The following is a 25,185-nucleotide window of genomic DNA, read 5'->3' as shown; positions in this document are numbered from 1 at the left end:
GTTTATTCTCTCGGCACACATTAGAAACAGAACAAACCGGGGTCACAGAGGTTTATTTCCAAGATCCCTTTCGCTCCAGACTCGACGTTAAAATTGAGCCAGAACGTGGATGTTCTTTGCAGAGTCTTGAAGAGGTTTTCTGGGATTCTTTAAGATCGATCCAACTTACAAGTGATGGAGGACTGGAGCTCCCTGACTCTTTCTGCCATTACCACGGACAACCTGGCAGCTGCAGTAGCAGCTTATACGTGACGTGCTTCCATGCAAAACAAGCGCCGCTTGTTTATCACATAATTCAAAGGAGGCCTGGCCTAACGTCAACCTAACCTACTTTTTGGCTGGCATCGCTGCAAGTCGTTTATTGCCATACTTTTGGCACCACGGCTGCTGAGTGCATGGCGTTCTGCCCTCCCTGTCCCCGCAACAGAAAGGACCTCACAAAGCGGCTGGAGCAAACAATCCCACCTCCCCGTGCCTCCCAAAAGTACGACAACAAAACGTGTTATGGGTACGCCCATGTGACGTCGATGGGATTTTTTTCACCCTCCAAAAAATATCCGACCTGTGCCGCTTCCATATGTGGAGATAATTTGGATGCATATTAGAGAGTTTTCAAAGTGTCTGGAGTCTGAACGGTCATGTTGCATTTTATCTGGCTTTTATGTCATTGATAAGAGGACATGCAGCATAATTCTGCTCCAGACATAACCAGACGGTAAATCGGGACAGAAACAGTCGCTGAAAATTCCTATTATAAACTTATGAAGGAGTCTGTCAGTGCAGCACATCACGTCACAGTCAGACCACTCTTGGCCCTGACAGCATCCAAACAGATTTCTCCACAGAAATAAAAGACCACTAAAGATCATTTCTATGAGTTGTGCTGTCTTTTTTTTTTTTAAGCTTCCTTCGTCTTGTTATGATCTCGTTACGATTCTGACGGCTCTCGTTGCTGAGTAAACTTTAAAATCCATCCCTTAACGTCTCCATCCATTAACACTTCCGTAAACAGTGCGCTGCGGTGTGACGTCACCGTTCCTGTGTGCTTGCGGGTTGCTTTGAGGACGTGAACTGTTCACACCAATGACTCACTGGATGTGAGTGAAAATTTATTTTCACACTCGCTGAATTTTGCCCAAAGGCGTGGCTCCAGATGAAAATTAACGCCCAGGATGCCAGGCTTCTGTAAGAATCCTGCTGATCAGGCGATGAAAATGCAGTTTGCTCTTCCACGCCGTACCTGGAACTGGTCGTGGAGGCGCAGAAACCTCTCGCACTCAAAGGGAATGTAGGCAGATTCTGCAACAGCCAGACCAAAAATCATATCATGCATATCAAAACAGACTTTCCCCATTGGCGGTGATGAGGGATGTTCACATTTTCCACCACATAGAATATTCAACATGTTAAATGTACTTTTACCGGACTGGATTGTTGTTGCCACCCTTCTTAAACAACAGGTGTAAATATTTTAATGATAAAACAGAGAAGGTAATGCTTTACAAGTTTACCAAATTAATGTTTTATCCTTGGCATTTTTCACAAAATAAAAGCCAAACGGCACTCCACGCCTTCTGCACACAGCCATGGCAGAAAAAGCTGACAGCTAAATTTGTGGTGCTGATTATCTCCGGAGTTTCGGGTTTTTTGTCGTATGCAAATCGAATGTGCCAGTGTTGAGCGTACACTGCGCCCTGCTCAATTTCTAAAAACAAAAAAAACAAATGAGGCATCAGTTAGACGAAAATCTGTGTCTACAAGAATTTTTTCAGAGAGAGATCTTCGCTTTTAATTGCAGCACAGCGTTGCAGTGTTCTCACCTTGCAATTACCCTGTCGGAAAAACAAGGCTCATTCTCAGACACACTATTCAGAAAACGGCTTTTAATGAAAGAATGTACTCAGAACATTAACAGCCTCTTTGGTTGAGGCTGAAGCGTGTTTGTGGATCAGCTTGGAGCTCGACCGTGTGATCCGACGTGTCTGTACAGCAGGTGAGAAGATCTCATGTTGTGTGTTGCAGCAGGTGAGATACGATCACACGGTTTATGGTCTGTTGGAGCTGTTTGTGTACATGAGCGCCGTTCCACATTCCCTGCTTTCACCTCCATCAGGATAAACGGTGCTGCAGGTTGGACTCCAGCGTGTGTGTGTGTGTGTGTGGGGGGGTGTGTGTGTGTGTGTGTGTGTGCGCGCGCGCCACGTTGAGAGGCTTATTTTTACAAAACGAAAAAAGGGACCAACAGAAAAATAGTTTATTTTCGCTGGCGTTGTTTGCTGCTCGCATGATTAATTGTCAGGGAGGCCGACTATCTCTGTATGTGTTGTTGTTGTTGTGGGGGTGGGACGGGTGGGGTGGGCACTCCGGGGAATGCACAACGTGAGGATCGTCAAGCTTGCAGGGAATTAAAACCATGACCACAACACAGCTCCGTTTTCAGCTAGGATTTATGTTTATAACCGATATTAATTAAAGGATTCTTTGTTTGTTATGAAATCTCGGACTGGCTTTAGAAGAAGTGCCGCCACCTTGGTAGGATTATTGTTGCTTGGGGTTGGAGTAGGGGTCAGGACGATGGAAAATGGCTCCTCTGCAAAGTTAGGTAAATTGGGGAAAAAAATGTTATGAGAGACACAGAAGCCTTATGACTGTCAGATCTACACCACAGAGATATATATTCATGGGAAAAATGAGGATACCACTGCGACACAAAGAAGTTATGTTCGGTTAGCTTCTCTCTTTGTTTCCACTTTGTTTAGATTCCTTGCCAGATAAGTGGAAACAGGCCTCCTCCTTTGCATTATTTAAGCCCACTCGTTGCCCCCCTCCCTCTCCAGCAAAAGGTTTGAAGTGTCAGTCATGAGCACGCTGAAGAGGACTCTGTTTATCGCTGTTTGCACAGAATTCAGAGGAGCAGAGACTGAAAACAGCTACAACCACAGCATGATCGTGGCATCACATGATCTTAGCAACACGCACGATGCCTACTGAATATTCACACTCACATTCCCCTTACCCAGACCAGCAGCTCACGAACAAAATGTTGTTCTCTCTTTCTCCTCTCAGCGGTGCGGCAATGTGATCGCAACCCCTGCGGACGTGGAGCGACTTGTCAGGAGGCTCCTGGGAGTTTCCGGTGTCTCTGTCCACCAGGATGGACCGGCAGGACATGCCAGCTGGGTCAGTGGGTTAGGCTGTATTGAAAGTGATGCACACTCGATGACCCCTATGAATAATGAGAAGCATGAAAAATATACGTCTGTGCATGTTTCTATTACCCTAATATTAGTTGCAAAATTTAAGAACCAGAAATATAGAAGATGCTGAGTCATTAGTTGCTATGGTGATTTCACTGTAGGCTTTTTTGCGCTAATTGTCTACTTCAGTTAGCGGTGTGCAATATTGACTTAGAATTTTATTACAATACTTGTGGTACCATTGTGATAACAATAAAAATGATTATGAAAAATGCATTTATCACTGTTTTTTGGTAACCGTATGCCTGTGACTGCATGGCACACCATTAATGGCGCCACAAACATGAATCCCATTCTTGAAAAACATTCCCATTTGAAGAGTAGGCTTCAAAATTTAAAGAAGTGTGATTTATATCACTAAACTCCACACAGGAACAGCATTTAATCATATTTTTGAATTTACTGGTGTTTACTGATGAACAACAGAAGAAAATGTTAAAAATAACATTTCTGACTGTCAGTTTTTCTTATTATTAATTGAAATATATGAAGACAATAATTAATCAAAACTCTTACATCGTGATACAAATTTTTCACGATGAATGATGCACTTTATGATAAATGCTCATAGCTTCAGTCCGTTTTACCATAACTTGTTATAATTAGTATAATTATTTTTTAATGCCTTCCAAGGTAGATGTGGAAGTAAATGGTCCATCTTCTGATTTACAATTTCCTGCGTTAATTTGTGCCACAGTAAAACAGACCGTTACGGTGGGATTTGGGTCGTTACACCGGGGGACCGCAGACCGACTCAACTCAGTCTGTGAAGCTAATATTTAAACAAATGCGGTTAGCTTATCATTCAGGAGGTTTACTGCTTCACTGTGGCGGATACAGGAGCTTTACTGACCTTTTTAAGTTGCTGTTAAACATCCGTTTCATAGCATTAGCTTGTAGCATCACTCAGCATTATTTTCTTGGAGCAACGCTGCTGCGTTCGGCTTGTCCGCTTAAGTTGGTCGAATAAGTTATTTGTTGGCTTACTCGCTATGCTAGCAGAGTTTAAAACTTCCGGCAGCAGCTTGTTTTGGTCAGGAGAGGCTGCAGGAAGGACAACCATTTGGGCGAGTGTGGATTTGATGCAAATGAACATCTTTAAATATATATTTTTCTATCAATTACGTTAAAGTATTAATTATTTTGACAACAGTAATAACTTACCAGGTATTAATCATTGGCATTTACTCCTTATTGACATCTTTCGAAAATAAATAAATAAATCTATAAGTCTTAGGTAAAATCAAACTAATCAACGATTATTTGATAACGCCATCAGTGCTGAAATGACCAAGTAAGCGCATAAAGAAAATGTTATTTATTTATTTTGTTGTAATGACTAATCTCTTTGGTAATAATTGTCTTTTCGTTCACAAACAAACATTTACTTTACTGTTCAGAAATTTTGATATGCAGTTCTTGTGACATATTGGTTTGGTTGTAAAGTTTTCCCTACAAATGTAGCCACCATTACATGTAGTCTGGAGGGGAGCCGTGTCACACAGTTCATTCTGCAAACGCCTTTGGGAAATTTATGAACTGTGTGTGTTGAGAAACACTTGACACCTGCATCAAATGAAATAAAATCAAGCTGTAAAATTCATTTATTTTTAATGCCCTGTTTAACCAGGGATGAAAACCTCTTGAGAGCCCCGGCAAAGACAGCTGTTATGTTTTATATATATATTGCATGTCTTAAATCAAAAACACAGTACAGTTGTGACCCGTTCAAAAAACAAATGGTCCCTTTTATGGATTGTCTTTAGTTTAGATTCCCCTCATGTCTTCATAAAATAACAGAAAATCTGTGAGCAGCACAAATCAACCAAAAAAAAATAAAAAAACATAAAGTGCAAAATCTGGAAGAAAACCAAACTCTATGAAGTAGTAGTGTGTGATTACCTCTAATTTGAGGGAACATGTGAATTTAATGCTCAAATTAAAAAAAAGCAGAGGAAGCCAGCAGCATCTTAATGCTCACATTAACCCTCGCCGACTGAGGATTAGTCCTCTCTCTAAATGCACCAGCATGTCCCTTTGGGTTCGCTCGTCCTTTTCACAAATAGAGTGTATAGCTGCTTTACCGCAGTACGAGTTCTCACACAGGAAAAAGCTGAAGCACACACTTTCTGTATACATGCGGAGGCTTCGGGGCTGTGGAGTGAAAACTGAAACATATTTCAGGATGACAGCCACTCCTGCTCCTCGGTGTTACAGTGATATGTCACCCTGACACTTCATAATCCCTCATAGTTCCACATCACAGTTCAGGAGCCCACAGCATAACGTCTGCAGGCAGACAGAGATGCAGAACGTCAGGAGAGCCTCGGTCGTAAGAAGTATTTACCCTCTATGCTTCAGCAGATGATTTCTGCCCTGCATCATTTTCTGATGACAGACTCCTTTAAACATTTAAACTGAGAGCTGAGTCTATATTTACTGTCTGACATAGACAGTACATTTGTCTTTAACTAACAAGCTAGAATTTTTATTTAACTTTCTCTGTGCTGTCAGGGACCCTCGGGGTTCCCGGCTTTTGCAGCTTTTAATGACACCGAGACTGGAAGAGGATCAAAAATGCCGTTAACTTGATTTTACGGTTGATTTCTAAGAAAAATGTTTAACTAAAGCGCGCTGTCTCTTATTATTTCAAACTAGGAACATTAAAAAAAATGAAGATAGAATTTACTAAGGGTTTTGTGTTTTATTTCAGTAATTAGATTACAATGATTTAGTTTGTTAGTTTGATATATATATTTTTATTTCTATTCCCTTTAAAACAGTGTTGTGAAATGGTTTTAATCCCATAATTTAATTTCTCTGGTTTTGCTTCCCAAGAGCCAGATAAAGTTATCAAACTTTCTCTAACCTCTCATAGTTTTTCTTTTTGTTGTTGTTTTTTGGCTCTTTTTTTCTTTCCTGTCCATGTGTTTTGTCCTGACATCAAATTGCTCAGTGTGTATAGAGAAGGAAATAGAAATGATCATTTTGAATTTTGATTCATCACTAGAACAAGAAACTCTACTCAATCATGTTTGGAAACCCCCAAACCGAAAGTGTTGGTTAGCAAAACGATAGCTTGTGAAATTATGATTTAACACAGTTATTTTTGTGCTATTTAGTAATAATAAACCTGCGCAAGTTACTAAATAACTGGAATACAGACGTAGCATATTTAAATGCTAAGTTGTGGAGTTTGCATTTGAAACGTGACAAAGATGTTTAAGCATTTAAAGAAAAATAAAGTTTTTGCGAGGTTTCGTTGTTAATCGGCGCAGATTATTTTGACGTGATTTTTCTCTTTCTCCTCTGCTGCGTTGCACCTTTAGATGCCAATGAATGTGAAACGAGTACGTGCGTCCACGCCCGCTCTTGTCGCAACCTGATCGGCAGCTACCTGTGCGACTGCCTCCCTGGATGGACTGGGCCGAACTGCGACATCCGTGAGTACAGAAGAGGAGAAGGGGCAAAAAAGCAAACACAAAAGGAAAGGAAATTGGTTGAAAGAGAAAAGAGAAGCGATTGTCTTGTGGCAGGTAGTGAAACACGATGAGGCTTTAAAGAGCAGCTCAGCTGCAGCTCAGAGTTTCTGTGGACAGGAGATCGTTTTACTCCAGCAAAGTCGTTCTCACAGAATATCACTGACAAACATAAACAATAAAAGGTCCTTTTTGTCCTTTCATTTGATGGATGTAATTCCTGCCTGGCTTATGAAGCAGAAATACCAACAATGCCGTCATGTTGTTTCATTTTATTAAATTATTGTGTTTTCTGTGTCTAGGGAACAGCAGCTGTCAGGATTTGTGTTTGAATGGCGGCCATTGTGAGGTGAGAGTCCTGGCCTCTGTCATCAAACTTTACTTGTTTACAACATTAAAAGAAATACCTGAAATGCTACCTGCATTCAAAATATCCTCACCTTTATGTTATCCTCTCAGAGGCACATGTGTATTAATGCGTGTGTCAAATCTATGACATGTCCCTTCTTTCCCTCCAGCAACTTTCCTGCGAGATCCTTGTCTAATGAAACATGTATATCCTCCCATGTAGGACCTGGTGTCAGGATCCAGATGTGTGTGTCCCACTGGTTTCACTGGAAAATATTGCCAAAACGGTTTGGGCCCCTGTGACAGCAGCCCGTGTCTGAACGGAGGACAGTGCGTGGCGACGGAGGGAAAGACGGCCGCCTGCGACTGCCCTCTGGGATATTCGGGAAGCTCCTGTGAGGTCGGAAAACTAACCAACAATAAGAAAATAAATCATCACAGGCTGGTTGATGCCAAGCAAGTAAACAGAGAGGAGACTAATAAGGATTTGCTAAGGAAGACATGGGGAGAAGATGCCATAAAAGGCAAAAATTAAACATATTTTCATTAAAAATCAATAGTTTTAGTAAAGATAAATGTATAATAGATATGTAATAGAGATGTTGGGTGGTAGTAAAAGTTCTGGTTAGACCTTACTTTCACTTACCATGGGGAATCGGTTCATAATCATTTTTGGATTTGTCTAAGCTTCTCTTTTATTTGGTAGAATGATAATAAAACATCTTTACAGATTTCGTACATTTATTTGGATCTTCTCAGATATACTCACATAAACCCATTATTGTTTATTTACATATAGATATTCTGTTGTCTCTCCATATAAACTGTACAGGCCTTAAACTGCTGCTTCAATTGATCTCGTTTCAGATAGCGTTGGATCCCTGCAATCCTAACCCCTGCCAGCAGGGGGCGCAGTGTCACAGCTCGGAGGGAAGATTTATGTGCACTTGTCCGGACGGTTATTATGGCAACGAGTGTGTGAGCCTCAGAAGTCCTTGTGTCGGACAGGATTGTCAAGGTGAGACACATTTGTCGTCTTCGACCGCCAAGCAGACATCTAGACGTTGAGCTCGCTCTGACCTCTGCCCCCTTCCTCGAAGGCGCCATGTCCGACACGACCCACGGCGGCCTCAGCCTCTACATGATCCTGGTGGGAATCCTGGCTCTGGTGACCATCTGTGGCTGCGTGGTCTGCGCCGTCGTCTTCTCCCACCTGCATCGGAAGAGGAAAAAGCAGCAGTCCGTCCCGCAGGAGGAAGGCATCAACAACCAGAGGGAGTTTGTCAACCTGATCAGAAACGTGGACCGCCCGCCTGGACCCTCGCAGCCTCCCGCCGCCGCCGCCACCGCCGCGCCTCACACTCACACTCACCCTCACCCTCCAGCCCCAGCCCCCGTGTCACGTTGCTGCGAGGAGATTGAACTCACCCTGCCGCCCTCCCCGGCTCCTTCGCACCCTTCCCCGGCTCTAAAGCCAGCCCACGTCCCCAAGCTGGACATTTCAAACCGAGAACGAGAGAAGCTGAATCGTTTCCACTGCACAGACAATCAGGAGCTGGAGGTTTAACGCTGTCCCAGACTTCTGTTTTGAGTTCGTAGCACTTTTGTTGTTGTCGTTGTTGGTGTTGACAGGACCTTTGTCCCGTTATTTGCAATGAGTCCAGCATGGCCATTATGCAGACTGCAGAGACCTTTGACCTTGATGGCTCTCAGCTGATTCTTGAGGAAGGAATGCTGCTAAAATGGAAGATCAGAAGTCTTTTATACAGTGGCATCTTTGGGCATCATTTGGTGGCAAAAAAAAAAAAAAAAGCTGTTTTTTTTTTTTTTTTTGCAACTTTTGACTGAAATTTGAACATTTAAAAACCCGCCTTTGAGTGCCTGCATTTCAACCAGGAGAGCCCTTTATCGTGTTCTGATGCGCCAGCTGACGGGCGTCCAGAACGTCGTTTTTCCATTTCCGCATCATTGAGTGTTTCGCACTTGGTGACATTTGGGTTGTTGAGTGTTTGTGAGAGTGCCTGTCAGTGAATGAAAGAGTGTAAATTATGAGTGTATGTGGTGGAGAAAAGATCAGAAAGATATTACTTAAACAGAATAAAATAAAGTTGATCTTGTCGTAAAGGGGAGTTTCTGCTCCTGGAGAAAAGGCCTTAAAGCCTCATGTTTTTTTGTTTTTTTAACACACTGTTGCCTGTTTTGTCTCTGTAAAAGATGTATGTTTTCTTATTCATATTGGCGTGTAAAAAAAAAAAAGGAGCTTTTTTTGTACATAAATATATTGTACATATTGACGCTGTTTTTGTACTGTGGTTCAGTATGGAAGTATCACTGTATTACTTTTCTCCGTTTGTCCCTTTTCACTTTCCGTTCGGGATGATGAGGCGCGTGGATTGTAATAAAAGTGCATTTACCAACTTTTGTTTTACATCTTACTGAGAACACGGAGTTTTCACTCTTACGACCTGTGTATAGCTGACATTTGAAAAGAGAATAAAGTGCAGCTAGTGATATTACCAAGTCCAGGGAAGGAATAAATCATGACAGCAGAGTTGTATAAAGTTATCACTGGCTTCGGGTATCATCATTTTTTTTTTTTTTTTTTGCAACTGCATCTTTCAGCGGTCACCGCCGTAGGTCATCGCTTTATATTCACCCTCCTCAACCGTCTGCATATCAGTATTTCTACTGAGGTCTCTCTCTTTCCTTCCACCCCAGCAGCATTTTCTTTTTTTTGACGATTTACCCCAGGTACTTCTGCTCATCCACTTTTAATAACCTCCCTTCACCTTGCAGTTTTCTCCGTCCCACCTTCCTTCCATTCAGACATTCTTTGAATGTGAAATGACTCCACATTTGTTAGATGTATGCAATCTACAGTATGTACAGTGCATTTATCAGTGCTCTACCCTGATGCTGATGTGTAGAGAGCTTTCAAATACATCCAACGTTTTGTTGCAACAGAAGCATAATATGATGTTAAAGAATAACAGTTTTTAGCAAAGATGGCTGCTGGTCAATGATCTCTTTCTCTAAGCTTTAAAATGTTACAGGAGAAGACTGGAAGCTGTCTTGTTGGCAACAATGTGGGTCATACATGGTATTAACTGTGGGCATTTTTTTGAAAAAAAAAAAAAAAAATTGACAGATTTTCTTTCCCCCCTCATGAATGAAAGAACTGCATGTTTCCAAAACTTTCAGTCTGACAATGCGCTGCTGTAATCAGGGATTTATATGAAAGGTTCTACCCATCTTTACCAGCAGCACCAAAGTATGTGTACACCAGCGTTTCATCTGATTTCCTCATCAAATATTGCTGAAATGATTAACTGCGAAGTACAAAACGACTGCGCGTGAAAGGAAAGGTCTTGCTAGTCGAGGCAGAGCAAAGCGACTGTCAACGGCAAAATGAATGTCACAAACGTGACCTCCATCCTGAGCAAACAGCGGCGGGCTGGAAATGAAAACAGGCTTCCTGTCTCCGTGCCGGGCTGCAGGAAATGTAGGAAACAAGAGTTTACACACACACAAGCATGTAAAGATATGATATGTACGAGATTTTCTCTTCACCTGCTGCGCGACACAGGATGTCGAGGCCCAGTCTGAAGATTAGAAAGTTTACCATGGGTACTGACTCTGAATCTAAAGAGCTGCTATAATGCCTTGTGTCATCAACTGTCTGCCTATATCGTCCCTCACACCTCTAGGGATGCAGCTAATGCTTATACATTTCTGTTTGTTATTGCCAAGGCTTTGTTTATTGTCTCCTAATAATTCATATGTCCCTCCTTAAAGCCAACTGGTTTGTTTAGGAGTTTCCTGTAAGCCTATCTATGCTTATAGCAAATAAAGCTAATCCACTGCTTCTCTAAGCAAGCCACGTTTAAGCAAAGGAAAAAGTTCAGTTATGATAAAAGAGAAAAAAGCGTGGATAATTTAGTTTGTCTAGCTTTAACTTAAATAAAACATTACTGAATGGGTTTCAGGGCTCAGAAATCCGTCAGCTTTAAAATTTTCAGGCAGATGCAGACTTGAGATTTTATGAATCCTGTCTTACAGAGACATCTTGTGGCCACAAGTATGCACTTTTGAAAACCGCTCATTTATGCTTTTATTATTATTATTATTTTTATTTAAATCACAGAAGGTGCTCTTGCAGTTCTGAGAGAAATCATCAACTACTAATAGGATAAAATAATTTCTATTTGTAATAAATGGATAAAGACCACTTACATAAAGAACTTCTTTTACATCACTTATTTTAAATTGTACAATAATCTCAATGGTCACGAAAAATAATAAGATTAAATATTTATTTTAGATAGATGCATAAATATAGTTCAACTTCAGCCTGACCTTTATTATGACTGTTTATTGGGCAGGATTATAAATTAGTAAAAGCATGAGCAGGCGGAATTAAATTCAGATTAAGCGGGGCTAACGATGGTATTGAGTGACTTTTACGACTTTCAAAAACAATTTTCAAGTAAGTTAATTATAAAATGTGTGTAATCTTTGAGAAAGTGGCCTAAAAACAATCGACACTCCATGGGTTTCTTCTAATACTTTTAATACTGAGTATTAGAGGTGCAGCGCCCCCTACAGACTGAGTTTGGTGAAGAGGGAGAAGGCGAAGGAGGCGTGTGGTGGTGACATTCAGTTTGAGAGATTAACCCCGATTCTTATTGGTGTACATTTAAACAGGTACAGTCCGTGAATGCAAACCGTGTTTACTTATCTGCGTGGATTTTATGTGATGCGTTTCCTGTGTCGTGAAGCTGAGACTCAGCCGCTGTCTCTACCGTTTCTACAGAGCTAATGTAGCTCTGATGCTAACAGCGAGCAGGCCTCAGTCAGATGCGCAGTCTGGCAGGCCCATGTGTTGCAGCACTAATTTAACTTACATTAAGTTACGGTATTCTACAACCACTGCATGTCAGAAATATGTAGCATTAAGATTCATGATCGAAATGAACCGCAACGTTTGGGGGTTAGCTAGCTAAGCTAGGTTAGCATATGAATATCTGACCGTTGAGCTGCGGTTAACCGAGTTAAAGTGACAGAAACATATAGAAGCAGATTAATTAAACTGGTCCGAATGCAAATCGTTACGTGTTGTGTTTAGCTATTATAACAAGTAGCCCCGAAACACGGTGGTGGCAGCATCATTCTGTGGGAATCCTTTCTTTTGAGCAGGAACAGGAAAGCTGCACACGGTTCAGTTCTCAAGGCTCATTTAGAGATGGAAAGATTTGCGACTGGTGAGGTTGGTGTTGGGGTTCACCTTATAGCAGGACAATCACCCTACTATAAGGGTGATTGTCTTATAGCAGATACATTGGCAGGCAGGTATATAACTGCCAATGTGTTTGAGTGGTCCAGTCAAAGTCCAGAGCTAAATCCAACTGAAAATATGGCAGAAGTAGAAACTGATTTTCTTTCGTACCGCCATTGTTTAGAGAATTGCATTGCACATCATGTCGCATCGCAAACTTTCAAAATGAACCAGACTTGGATATTTAGCCATATTATGGTAATTTATGAATATGTAGCCGTTTAAGTGGTGCTACATTCATTAAGTGAATACGAAAACATCCACGGTTACTAGCTTTAACTATGATCTGTTCCCTATTGGGTCATGAAATGCTGATTCCAAACAGCTTATTCAGTTATTGATCCTTGTTTGAATTCATTTATTGGATTGGATCATCATGAATAAACTTTTGTCTCCTGTTAGTGAGTTTATTGTTATATTTGCTTCTTACATCCAGTGGTTGATGGGTTTTATTGGTGAAGATTGTGCACTTTTAAACAGATCATTACTGAAATTTTAATAAATGCCCATCAAACAATTTTCAAATATAAAACCCTCTCTTGTAAATAAATGTTTGTCAAATATTTTAGAAGTAACAATTTCTAATTCACCTAAACTTGAATGTGTGTGTGCCAAAAATGATGCATTGATGTGAATTATTTTAGTTTTACTTTAACAGAGCAACAGTCTGGCAAAAATGACCTTATCATGATGAGCCTGGATTAACAACTTAAAACAAACGCAGAGTAAAATTTCTCAACTTTTTTTTTTCTCTTTGTCCCGTGTTCGTCTCGTCTCTTCCTCGTTCCTCCACCTGCAGCAGCCGTGCCCCGCCGCGCCCCAACCCCCAGCGGCGCCGTCATGTGGCAGGAGGCCCGCAAACACGAGCGCAAGCTCCGTGGCATGATGGTCGACTACAAACGCCGTGGCGAGCGCCGCCGAGAGTACTACGAGAAGATAGTGAGGAACTTTGTTGCTCTGCTGAACCCAGTGTGGCGGTGACATTTAAAGCCCTTCCTCTGCAGCATAATCGCTACATTGTAGCTGTGTCTCAGTGCTCAAAGGGCAAGCAGTGCCCAGCAATGACATCATAAACACTGGATTAAAACGAATATGAGGCAACACGTTGTTGTTGTTGTTGTTTTGAGTAGGGTATTCCGTCGCGGTGTTCACCTGGTTCTCGTTTTTTGTCTCGACAGAAAAAAGATCCTGCCCAGTTTCTGCAGGTTCACGGCCGATCCTACAAGATCCACCTGGACCCGGCTGTGGCGCTGGCTGCAGAAAGCCCTGCCAACATGTGAGGAAAAAAAAAAAAACTCTGCACAAAAGAAACCTGACAGTAACTCTGAAATTAGCTGGTGTACTTAAAAAAACAAACAAAAAAAACGATTTCAAATAAATAAACAACACTTAGCCCAGTGTTGCTAGTTGCTTATATAATATCCTAAAGACAGCTTAAGTTAATAGACATGTCCTCAGTTTGTCTGTTTTTAAAATATAAGTAATAAAATCAGGATTCCTGCAGTGTTGGGAAAATATATCATTTAAATTTTTTCTTTCAAAGGATGCCATGGCAGGGAGACGCCAACAACATGATTGACAGATTTGATGTGAGGGCCCATCTGGACTACATCCCAACTTATACCCCTCCTCTGCTCAGCACATCGTAAGTCTTTAAAACACTTTGGTAACGCGTTACATTTAAAGAAGGGTTCTAGTTTTAGTGTTTTATTGTTGTTTCTGGACTTTAGGAAGTTATTATTGTGTAGCTTATTGGTTTTTATACACAGCATTACCTTAATATCATGTGTATGCCATGAGGGAACGTGCCAGGTATAATTTGGCTTCCTGACAAATAAATTAGTTTTATATTTCTTCTGTTGATTAGTTTCTTTTTTTTTTTTTTTTTGTTGCCTAAAGAAATTCTTAGTTATTACAAAGCTGTTCCTACCATCTAGAGAAAGATATAATTTGAAATTGATTGTTTTCGATTTGGGAAAAGTTGAAGGATCCCACACGTTCAGTCGAAATAATTTTCCTACCTTATGCTTGCATAAAATATGCATTGGTTCTAATATGACAGCAGAGCATTTATTATAGTCTCTGGTATTTAAATGTTAAATATCAAATGTCAGAGGAATTGTTAATGAGTCTATTGTTTTTTTTTTGTTGTTTTTTTTTGCTCAAATGTTTGAAGCCAGATAATTAAAAAAAAGGGAAATATTTTCTAAAGCGCAGAACATTCTGCTTCTTGTTCTTTCACAGAACGCCAGATCACGAGATGGAGGAGAGGAAGTGCAATTACGAGCGCTACAGAGGACTCGTTCAGAATGATTTTGCCAACAGTGAGTGTTTACTTAAAGTAGCGCAGCAGTCGAGGCGTTACACACGTGCCCGGCTCCGTGCGTGCACAGTGTGCTCACGGTGGTGCTTGGCCAGCTCTCAGTGGGTATATTTTGCAGCTGTGATGAGTTGATGAACTCCCTGCTGTCCCCTCACAGTCTCAGAGGAGCAGTGTTTATACCAGATCTACCTGGATGAGCTCTACGGTGGCCTGGCCAAACCAAATGAGGACGAGAAGAAGAAGTATGTTTTTCCTGCTCTGCTTTTGTATTTTCAACTATGGTTTTATATTTTGTGGGGGTGGGGGTTTATTTGTTTATATGTTATACCTTTTGTCTGGTAATAAAATTGAACTTGTACACTTTTAAATTGCTCATCGATCCACAACGATCATATCTTTGCTTCCTGCGGAATTTAAGTGGTTTATAAATTCATTAATCCTTCCTCGCCTCCTGCAGACTTGCAGAGAAAAAGGTTGCCATTGGTTACACGTACGAAGACAGCACCGTGGCGGAGCCTCACTCCCAGTCGGACAAAGAAGACGACAATTCAGAGAACAGTGAATCCGAGGAGGATGAAGGCATTCCTGATATTGGTGAGGGAATCTGAGGGAGAACGCCAGGAAGGTTTAGAAAGTCTGAGCTAAAATGGAAGTAGAGCATCAAAGATGGTGTCTGTAGCTACGATGCTAACTCTTTGAATCTGTGGTTGATTTTGTGAAGGGCTGCAAGTGTGAGACACTCGATGTCTTCAGCTTTTATCTGTTTTTGTTGCATTTGTATAAAGTAAATTGAAAAAATATATCTTTTTTAGGGAATTCAGGGACAATTTAAAACATTAGCTATTTCTAATGAGTGACTTAATATTGCTTTGGTAGACAAATATGAAATCAGAACTTGGCTCTTCAAGAAGTAACATGGTCACACAAATGTTTGCAGAGTTTTTTTTTTTCCTTTTTATGAAATAAAAACATTTAATATGAAAATCTTAGTTCTTTCTGTAAGCAAGAAAGTTAATTACTTAGAATATTTTGAATTGGTATTTAAACTAACAAAAAAAAGTTTTATTTTCCAACATTTTAGCTATACCTGAAATAAAGGTAATTAATTTTTGGCTGGATAACTTATTGTTTTGATAAAAATTTCTACTGGCATTTTGTGCAGCGAGTTTCTAAAATTTTCACAAGCTGTTGACTTTAGTTTGATGCCTGAGGTTTGGGATTAGTTTTTATCAGTCTGACCGGTTGTGTTGCATGTTTGCAGATGTGGAAGTCGATGTTGATGAGCTGAACCCGGAGCAGCTGTTGGATCTAAACAAAATGGCGACTCCCTACGGGATGGGGGAAGGCGACTTTGTGAGGTACATTTTATTTCTTTCCCATTTGTCACTTGAACTCCTAGGAGTCATAAGGAAAAACAAAACAAGAAAAATGAAAATGACAGTCTTCAAATAAACGGACAAAGGAGAAAACATGACGAGAGAAAATGAAATGACTTAAAGATACATTTAGAGTTGCTATAAAAAATAGTAAAGTATCCAGATTTACGCTTTATTGTTCTTGCCTCTGCCTCTATTTTTCTACTTCATTTGCGGTGGATATTTTGGCAATTTTGACTTTTTGGAGAATATTTCCTGAATAAGAATAATAAAATAATTGGAGACCGATAAAAGTTATTCAGCACCGCACATACATCTCTTTTTTTTTTTTTTTTCTGTAAATGTAGAAACGTAAGTGGAACGTTTTTAACGTCGGCGAGAGTGCGTTTGTATTTCTTCTAATGCTTTCACAACCTCATCTTTTGTCAGGATGTTGAAGAAAGACAAGGAGGAAGTGGAGGCCATTAAACACGCCAAAGCTCTGGAGGCAGAGAAGGCCATGTACTCTGTGAGGCTAAATCACTTGAAAGACTTTTTTTTTGTGCGTTTAGTGCAACTTTCTAGCCGTTTACATGCGCTCGTCTTGCTTCAGGGCCGCCGCTCTCGAAGACAGAGGAGGGAGTTTAGAGAAAAGAGGCTAAAAGGAAGACAGATCAGTCCACCGAGGTGAGCTTTTAACTTTATTAAGAAGTTTAAAACGAGGCTTTGGAAACACGTCACCGTTTGCGTTGCTTTTCAGCTACGCCAGAAGAGACAGCCCGACGTACGACCCTTACAAACGGTGAGACGTCCCACGGATCCCGACATTTTAATCCTGATTAGTGGTGTGTGAGAATACAACCTCTCATTTTTCATTTTTTTGAAAACTTTTTTTCCATCTCCTTCAGGCCTGAGTCCGAGTCCAGCTCAGAGTCCCGGTCCCGTTCGCGTACCCCCGGCCCGGAGAAGATCACGTTCATCACCAGCTTCGGCGGCAGCGACGACGAAGCCGCGGCCACGACACAAACCGCTGCCCCTCACTCTGGCCACGCCCCCTCCAGCTTGCAGCACTCTGCAGGTCATAGCAGGGGCTCCCGGTCGGTAATTTTCCCTCTTCGTGGCATTTGTTTGGTTATTTCCTCTCACACAGTCCTTATGTACTGCAGCCGTTGATGCAAAGAGTGTGATGGTGGATTTTTGTGATTGGTGAGGTGAATCAGGTCTCAGACAAACCATCAGGGAGAAAACCTTGATTAATTCAGTCAGTTAAGCGCCAAAGCTCTTCAGCGAGGTTCATGCATGTCCCAGTTTATCTTAAGCAGGTAGAAAACAGCGATTTTTATGTCCGGCGGTTTGATTTGATGTGATTATCGAGAGGCTGGGTACGCAGCCGGTGTTATTCCTCAAACTTTGTTTCTGCATTTGTTCAGGAGACGGAGGTCGTCCTCGAGCAGCTCCTCTTCGTCCTCGTCTCGCTCCTCGTCCCGGTCGTCCTCTCGCTCGTCCTCCCGTTCACGCAGAGGCCGGCGGGGACACGGGCGGAGAGACGGCCGCCGCTCGCGGAGCCACTCGCGGTCGAGGCGGCGCTCCAGGTCCCGCTCCCGGGGGAGGGCAGGAGGGAACGGGGGCTCCTGGAGGAGGCGGGAGCGGACGAGGTCGCGGTCCAACGACAGGGACAGAGGCAGAGATAGAGACAGGGACAGAGACCGGGAACGGGACAGGAGACGCTATTCGGCGCGCAGACGAACGAGGTTTGGATGATCCCGGAAAACGTGGAGGTTAGCCCGTGACAGACACGCCGTCCTCTAACGTCCCGCTCGTCCGTTTGGTCTGCAGGTCTCGTTCGGGTTCAAGGCAGGGCAGCGGCTTGAGGCAGGGAGCCTGGAGCGGTCGAGGACACCGGAGGAGAGACAGTGACAGCCACAGTGCGTCCCCTTCTCCAAGCCGCCCGCCCCACAGTCCCTCCCCCACCCACCGGGGGGCCCAGCCTGCTGCCAACACCATCTCTGACAAACTGAGAAAGTAAGAAGGGCTCACAGTCTGATCACACACACCTGAGGAAACACAGCAGCTAGCACAAGTATTTATACATTTACATAGGTATAACGAGCATTAACACATTGCAGGTTTATGTTGCAACCACAAACCAGCTTTAGACTGGTTTTATTGGTTTTATTTTATTGGGACGGGTTACAAAGCAGTGTCTAAATGTCAAGTTGAAAGGAGGTTTTAAAAGGTTTCCAGTATTTTACGCAAATTAAAACCTAAAATGTGGCCTGCATTTATTTTCAGTCACCCTGAGTCAATAATTGGCGGAACCTTACTGTGCTGTAATTGCAGCTGCAGGCCTCTAGGGGTATGTCTCCCACCTTTGCAGGTTGACAGTCTGACATTTTTTCCTTTTCTCTTTGTAATTTAACTGAATCCTAATCCTTGGAAGGATCTATGAACATCTACTCTCACACTTTGTTCCCGATTCTCAGTTCTCTTTATATCTGGGCTTTGACTGGACCATTGTAACTCATGAGTTTGCTGTGACCTACTCTACATCATTTTAGCTCTCCAGTTAGTAACTGCTCAACAAAAGGTGTTTAGTAGGAGAATTTCACAAAATTTGAGCCAAGTGAGGATTTCTGGGTAAAACATATTTACAGACAAAGAAGGTTTTTCATCTAAAATGCAAAATTTCTACAGTTTTGGCTTCACTACTGCTTTGAGAACATTTTACTTTTCAGCAAATGGCATATATTAGAGTCTGTATACTCAAATTGACAGTTCATCAAATACTAAATTAGTTTATGTTTATTTCAATAATTGATGAATCACAATCCGATTGTAGCTACACCTTTAATTTTTTGTTAACTATTAATCTGTGATGACGCACACTGAGAATTATGATGAAGCCGTTCATTTAGCTGGTTTCTAATCGACAGCAGCTAGCAGCTATACTGGAAAAGATTAATTAATCAGCTAACACATCTCACTGGTAGCACATTTTAAAAGCTCGAAACACTTTTACTTCTCTCCCTCTCTCTCTCACGCTCTCACTCTCTCTCTCCCTCAGGCCTGACACTCCGGGTGGTAAAGAGACGGGAGCTGCCAAAGTCAGTAAGAATTTGATCTAGTCTGGTTTCTTGCTAAAGCCTACGCCTCCCTCATCCCTGACAGGCTGACATGGTTGTCCATCACACAGGAATATACAAGCTATTGTTGCACTTAAATCGCTCTTTTTATGTTGTTTTTTTTTATTTTTCCCGTACTTGCACCCTTAAAGTGGACACGAGCTGCGCCAGCTAAAAGCCCCAGGAGAAAGGCTGAGTCCTGCCTCGTCTCCTCTCTCTGAAGCCCGCGTGTCTTGACGCCTCTCCTGTGCAGAGAACCTGTGTGTGCTGTACAAACACGTATGCGTGACAGAGCGAACCGTCCCCTATATGTTTGCAGTACGAACCAGTCCGCAGGGCGTCACGCATTAATGCCCGCGAGAAAGACAGACTCGTTTCCCATTGGATGAAATACTTTGTTGAATCTTGTGACTATTGAATGAATGTCCCTGTATTGGTTATTTTTTTTATTTTTTACACAACTGATTTGACTTGCAAAGTCATTTTGAGTTACATTTATCAAAGCATTCTTGCAGAAGTTTCAAGGTGGACGCGTGCTGCGACTCATCTGTCCGTAGGCTCGTGCGCCGCAGTACGCGAGTTGTGCAGCTCCAGATGTCTTAACCTTTTGCTGACCCAACCTCTGTTCTCTAACCAGCTTCCATGTAAAGAAGGAACAGTTTGTAAAACAGGCTATGATGTTTCCCTGTGCCGAGCGTGCCTGCAGTGTTGTGACCTGCAGTTTTTCTTGCCTGGCCAGGTCTGAACAGCCCACTGATGGGTGTGTCGGGACAAAAAAAGAAAGAGAAAAATGCCACTGGCTCTTTATGAGCCTTTCTAAACTCGCTGGACCTGAACTTGCTCATGTTTCCCTGTCTGACCCTTTCTCCTTCTTCGCTCGTCTTCTCGTCCTTTTATCTCTCCGACAGTATTGTGTGTGTAAATACTGAACATTGTGTCCTGGTTCGTCTGAGTGGATCCTAGCTTCTGCTGATCTGTCCCACACCTGCTGCAGCAGCAGTTTCTCTGTCAACACACACACACACACACACAACCTCGTTTGGAGTGTGTGTTCACTTGTCAAGACGCTCTCCGATTATTTTATCATTTGTCTTTTAATCTCTGTCGCTTCTCTTAAAGACGATGGTATAAAGTTTGTATTTCAGCTAGAGATGCACCGACAAGAACTTTGTTTCTGATCTCTGGTTTTTGTAAATTTCGATTTGGATTTTACTTTAAGAACTGGAGCAGAAAAGTTACACAACAGCTTTTAAAATGTTTACTTTTTGCCCTCCTACCACCATCCTTCATTAATTGTTTTAACGAGGAGCGAAATGCCTGACAGCTGTCGCTGTAAAAAGTAACAAAAAACAGACAAAATAATCAGAGTTCAAATGTTAATCTGGCCACACTACTATCTAACAGAGAAAAAACTAGTTTCCAGATAATAGCCTCTCACGATGCATTGCTTTTGGAGCGCTGAGTTCGGATATGCAACGAGAAAACCTGCTGGAGGTGAGCTCAAGTTCCAAGACTGGTTTTTGATGCAAAGAACACATCCTTAAAATGCCTTAAATTCATGAAAGAAAATGTAAGTTGATCTTAAATACGTTAATTACAGGTCTTAAATATTGTCGTGCAGAACTTCTTGACCTCATATATTCTATGTAGGTTTTTCTCATGTGGGATTTTCCATTAGAGATGCACCAAGCTGATGTTAATATCTGTATTGAAAACTATTCTCGATCTGGTAGCGGAGATGATGTGCCCAGTCCAAAAGGGCAGATCTACTCAGTTCTACGCTCTGACGTCATTCTGTATTGTTTATTTTACATTATATTTAGAATCTATAATTCTAAATATAACAATCTCCATTTGAAAGGAGATTTGTTGGGGTTTGTTTTCATGTTTGTGAAGTTTCTGTTAGTTTATTTGTTTTAAATTGGCTGTTGTAATCTTAATTGCAAATTAAAGTTGTGTTGTTTTTACATGTTTGGCCAAGCTTGTGAAGCTATTGGTGTATTTAAGTTGTAATCCACTACATTTATGTCTGTGTGTAAGAAAGGAAACAACTTAAGTCAACGCAGCGCTGTTTCTCTGTATCGTATCGGTATCGGACTATACTAAACCTCAGATATCTGTATCGGTATCGGAAGTGAGAAAAGGATCAGTGCGTCTCTATCAGACAAAAGTTTGACATCTTCACTCACTCCATTCTGATTCTCGCTCAATATCGGCGTCCACACCATAGAGCGGTTTGCTCTGTGCAATCTGCTAGAACTTCAATACGCCGTGTGGTTTTACAAAAATACATAAATAAATAAAGCAGACGTTTTGACTATTCGACCCTCTGGTCGTCTTCCAGGGCCGATGGAGCTAAAAGCAGCTGATTCTCGGTGCATCTCTAATTCCAGCACACACTCGTGCACGCTCAGGACACTTTTTGTTTCAATGCTGTGAAATCTCGTGCTGAAACATTTGTGTCCCTTCCAGCCCAAGCTGACGCCCCAGGAGCGTCTGAAGCTACGGATGCAGAAGGCGCTCAACAAGCAGTGTGAGTGCCACTTTATTTTCAGGTCAAAATCATTCAAATCTCTTAAATTTAAACAGTTTTCCCCCTCTAAATTCACCTTCGAGTTTTTTTCTTTCTCTTTTTTTCTTCCTTATCTGCAGCCAAGGCGGATAAGAAAGCTGCTCAGGTGAAGATCCAGCAGCAGGAGCACAAGCGGCAGGTCGGTGTGTGTAAGATTAACGCAGAAAAAGAAGCTTCCTTATCCTTCATTTCCTCATCATCGCCCTTTGTGTACTTTACAGGAGCGAGAAGGCGAGCTGCGAGCCATGGCACGCAAGATCCGCATGAAGTAAGGCTGCGTGTGTGTGTGTGTGTGTGTGTGTGTGTGTGTCAAGGTGGACTGATCGGTGTCTGTGTGTTGCAACCGTCTGACCCAGAGGCTGTGTGTTCAGGGAGCGTGAGCGACGTGAGAAAGAGAGGGACGAATGGGAGCGACAGTACGGACGACAGAGCCACTCGCCTTCTCCCTTCAAACACGGTGAGACAGGCGGTTCGCCGTCTCTCCCCCGGCCCGCTCGGCACAGATATTTCATCTGCCTCTGATTAGCCGCTGTCAGTTTTATTGGCTCTAAGACGCTGCGGCATGCATTTGTTTTCATTGCGCCTTTGTTTCCTCTGTCCCTCAGGCCGAGAGCACAGCTCACACAAAAGGTATGTAAGGCACTGGAATCTTCACAGTTCCAGTGAAGTCGAATGAAACACTTTTTTTTTTTTTTTTCTTTTCGGCCGTGTCGATGCAGAAACATTCCCAACGGCCAATCACAAAGCCCGCAGGGTTATTATTTAACACGGCTGTTCGGATGACTCAAGAGAAAAACATCAAAACACTCGAAAGAAAACAAACAACCGTCCTGTAAAGCTTATCGTCGTGGACATTACAACGATGCACTTTAATTGGAGATTTTGTTTTTCTTGAACCTTCTTTTCTTCCCTAATAATGAGCCGCACTTCATACTGGTAACATATCACCATGTAAGTGCTTCAAATATCGCTAGTTATTGATTAGTTTGTTGTTTCAAATATCTGAAATGCGTTTATGCACAGTTTCTCTGCACCTCGCTGTTTTTTTTTTATTATTATTATTATTTGGAACCAGTTTTGAGGCAACGGTTGTGAAACATGAAGCTGCTGCTGCTGAGCAAGTTTCTCAACAGGTTGTTGCTAGGCAACCAAGGAGCGAGCTAGGGTTATTGATTCTGGGAGGAAACCGTGGTTCTTATTTAGGGACCAAGCATCAAATGCAGTAACTTTTGGTTCCAGACTGATTAGAAGATCGGCGTTGTATCGACTGGAGACAAGAAAACGTATAAATAATATACAAAATGCTCGACTAAAATGATGTCACAAGGTTCAAAATGGGAACCAAAACCAGACAGATGTGGAACAAAACTGAAAACTGTTATTCTAGTTGGAGCTGCACCATGCGTTTTAGTATTTTACCTATGACGCTCTGAGATTGACCGTATCCAAAGCGTATTGTACTTCTGATAAGATGTTTAGAAAAGTCAGAACAAGGCGGAAAACAAATATCATTGGAATTTCCAACAAAATTATTAGAATTAAAATTTTCCAAATATTCCTTCATTGGCTGAATATTGGGTGATGATTTTATTTTATTTTTTTTTTAATTTGGTTTAGAAGTCCTGTGTTAGAAGTAAAAGCCACACACTGCTATTATTTTAAACACAGTGCCCTAATTTACACAGCCAACATATCGTAGCTTGAGTAAATTAGATTTTAAAGTGGGAAAACGTTTGAAGTTCTGCTGACAATAACGTCTTAACTTTATAAAGGAAAACATCTGGAACATTTTTGCCTTCGCTCAAACTTTATCGTGTAGAGGAGACAGAAAAACAACATGCCTGATATCGTGTTTAAATTTGTTTCACTTCAGTCTGGAGCGTAAAGGGAGAAGCTGCTTGTCAGTCCTGTAAAATATATACATATTTCCATGTATGTATCTTTAGTCGCTGGCCTTTGCACTAATTGTTTTTTTCTCCCTGAAGGTCTCGCTCCCAGTCTCGGTCTCGCTCTCGCTCCCGCTCCCGCTCTCGGAGTCCGTCGTACAGATACTGAGCCGGACAGAGGGACGACGCGGCCCGTCTCGCACATCAGGAGGTTTTCTGTTGACACAAACGACTCATCTAGAACCTCTCGCTCGGGAAATACGAAGATTGGTTAACGAATCTGCAACTACGTCTCGCTCACACATGAAACAAACTGAGACTCTTTAATCCCACCCAATTAGAAACGATTTAATCCGCCATTTAGTTTTGCTTCGTTTTGTGAACACCGGAGAACATCTGCATGTCAAATCTTTTGCTTTCTCGTCTTCCTGGTCCGTTCTTTGGGAGACGTGGTTTTTCCAAAGTGCGACGCACTGAGCAATACTTGACGTTTTTAAAAGGTATTCTGGTGTTCGAATCTTTAGCCACCGTATGTTCCTGTGAAAACAAACGACTGAAGCTAAAGATGAAACTTTAAATAGACTTTCACAAATGTGATTCCAAAAATATCAAATGAAAGCCACTCCGCAAAAGCAGAATTAACTTTGTAAATTTAATTGCTCTTTTTGTACTCTGTTCTCAGCTGGCTAAAACCACCAAACAACTTTTTTTTTTCCTCTGTAAAAGTGAATGTGAAAAAGAACAAATAAAATTCACTTTAAAAGTATTTAGGTCTCATGTGTAATTTGTTACATATGCAAGAAAATTACATTTCTTCCCTTTATTTTTTCATATTTTCCTCTAGTTGTTGCAGCAGCAGCCTGACAAATGTAGAAATTGATGGTTGAGTTTTATTTACAGGTGCATCTAAATTAATTTACTCATCTAGATAAAGTTACTGCAGTCATCTCAATTTCTGGAAAACACAAAAATTGCCAAAGACAGTGCTTATTTACAAACTGCTGCATTTAAGTATTTTAAAGGAAGGTTTAGTGGAAGGAAAAAGTGACAGAAAAAGGTACAGGAGCAGTGCACCTTTTTCTTGAGACGATTGTGAAAAATCAAGAGTTTGGAGGAGGTTTTTATGCTGTGAACTTTGGTTGGAGTCAGAGCCTGAAGCGCCGCCTCCCACAGTCGCATCCATGACAGCTGTCGCATTCCTCGTATTGAGTCATTCCTGACCTGGAGACATCAGAAGAGTCTTACCTGGGCTAAGGGTCAGGTAAGACAGAAAGCAGAATTTGCATTTCATTTGAAAATTAAGGTCCAGTGATTCTTGAGAGTGGATTGGCAATAAAACTGAAGTTGTTTAGAGTCCTGAGTGAAGTTTCCACAATCGGAGATGATTTGAGGAGAAGGTTACCCGCTGGCGTTGGTCCACTGTGCTTCAGAAAGACCAAGTCACAGCACTTCGTGCTTCCATCTGCTCATGATCTTCATGAAGATGCTAATTTTAGTTTCCATTACAA

The 25,185-nt window shown here is 41.7% G+C and overlaps 2 protein-coding genes across 6 annotated transcripts in view; both read left to right on the top strand.

The window, feature by feature from the left end:
* LOC106927233 (uncharacterized) overlaps positions 1-9,649 on the top strand; it is a 54,085-nt gene extending 44,436 nt beyond the window's left edge. Inside the window, exons 9-14 of the mRNA XM_015002652.2 lie at positions 3,067-3,180; positions 6,587-6,700; positions 7,039-7,085; positions 7,308-7,484; positions 7,952-8,102; positions 8,185-9,649. Of these exons, the coding sequence (XP_014858138.2) occupies positions 3,067-3,180; positions 6,587-6,700; positions 7,039-7,085; positions 7,308-7,484; positions 7,952-8,102; positions 8,185-8,651 (1,070 nt within the window). The 3' untranslated portion in view covers positions 8,652-9,649. The remainder of the gene's footprint in view (positions 1-3,066; positions 3,181-6,586; positions 6,701-7,038; positions 7,086-7,307; positions 7,485-7,951; positions 8,103-8,184) is intronic.
* Positions 9,650-11,687: 2,038 nt separating this feature from the next.
* Positions 11,688-24,443, top strand: clasrp (CLK4-associating serine/arginine rich protein). 5 transcript variants are annotated; one of them, XM_088011972.1, is made up of 21 exons: positions 11,688-11,788; positions 13,222-13,358; positions 13,598-13,695; positions 13,963-14,064; positions 14,664-14,743; positions 14,900-14,984; positions 15,200-15,336; positions 16,004-16,100; positions 16,548-16,626; positions 16,711-16,784; positions 16,858-16,899; positions 17,006-17,194; positions 17,528-17,848; positions 17,934-18,119; positions 19,162-19,201; positions 21,692-21,752; positions 21,872-21,930; positions 22,013-22,059; positions 22,148-22,248; positions 22,397-22,421; positions 23,777-24,443. In XM_088011972.1, the coding sequence occupies exons 2-21, from the start codon at positions 13,260-13,262 to the stop codon at positions 23,844-23,846; spliced, it is 1,992 nt and encodes a 663-aa protein (XP_087868098.1). In that variant the 5' UTR covers positions 11,688-11,788; positions 13,222-13,259; the 3' UTR covers positions 23,847-24,443. The 5 variants fall into 5 exon arrangements, 3 of the variants coding, with proteins under 3 accessions (XP_087868098.1, XP_014858135.2, XP_087868097.1); XM_015002649.2 differs by having other exon boundaries at positions 13,219-13,358; positions 22,163-22,248; XM_088011971.1 differs by having other exon boundaries at positions 13,219-13,358.
* The last annotated feature ends 742 nt before the right edge of the window (positions 24,444-25,185 follow it).

Source organism: Poecilia mexicana, unplaced genomic scaffold (genome assembly GCF_051168715.1).
Source record: "Poecilia mexicana isolate PSO_F unplaced genomic scaffold, ASM5116871v1 scaffold_13, whole genome shotgun sequence".
NCBI classification, from domain to species: domain Eukaryota; kingdom Metazoa; phylum Chordata; class Actinopteri; order Cyprinodontiformes; family Poeciliidae; genus Poecilia; species Poecilia mexicana.
Note: the sequence above shows the minus strand (reverse complement) of the source record. Positions and strands in the feature narration are given on the sequence as shown.

Bases quoted from the DNA above. Each gene is read 5' to 3' on its own strand.
- clasrp (XM_088011972.1), top strand. From the start codon at position 13,260: ATGTGGCAGGAGGCCCGCAAACACGAGCGCAAGCTCCGTGGCATGATG. The intron at 14,065-14,663 runs GTAAGTCTTTAA...GTTCTTTCACAG, and splicing joins CCTCCTCTGCTCAGCACATC to AACGCCAGATCACGAGATGG. The intron at 17,195-17,527 runs GTCGGTAATTTT...GCATTTGTTCAG, and splicing joins GGTCATAGCAGGGGCTCCCG to GAGACGGAGGTCGTCCTCGA.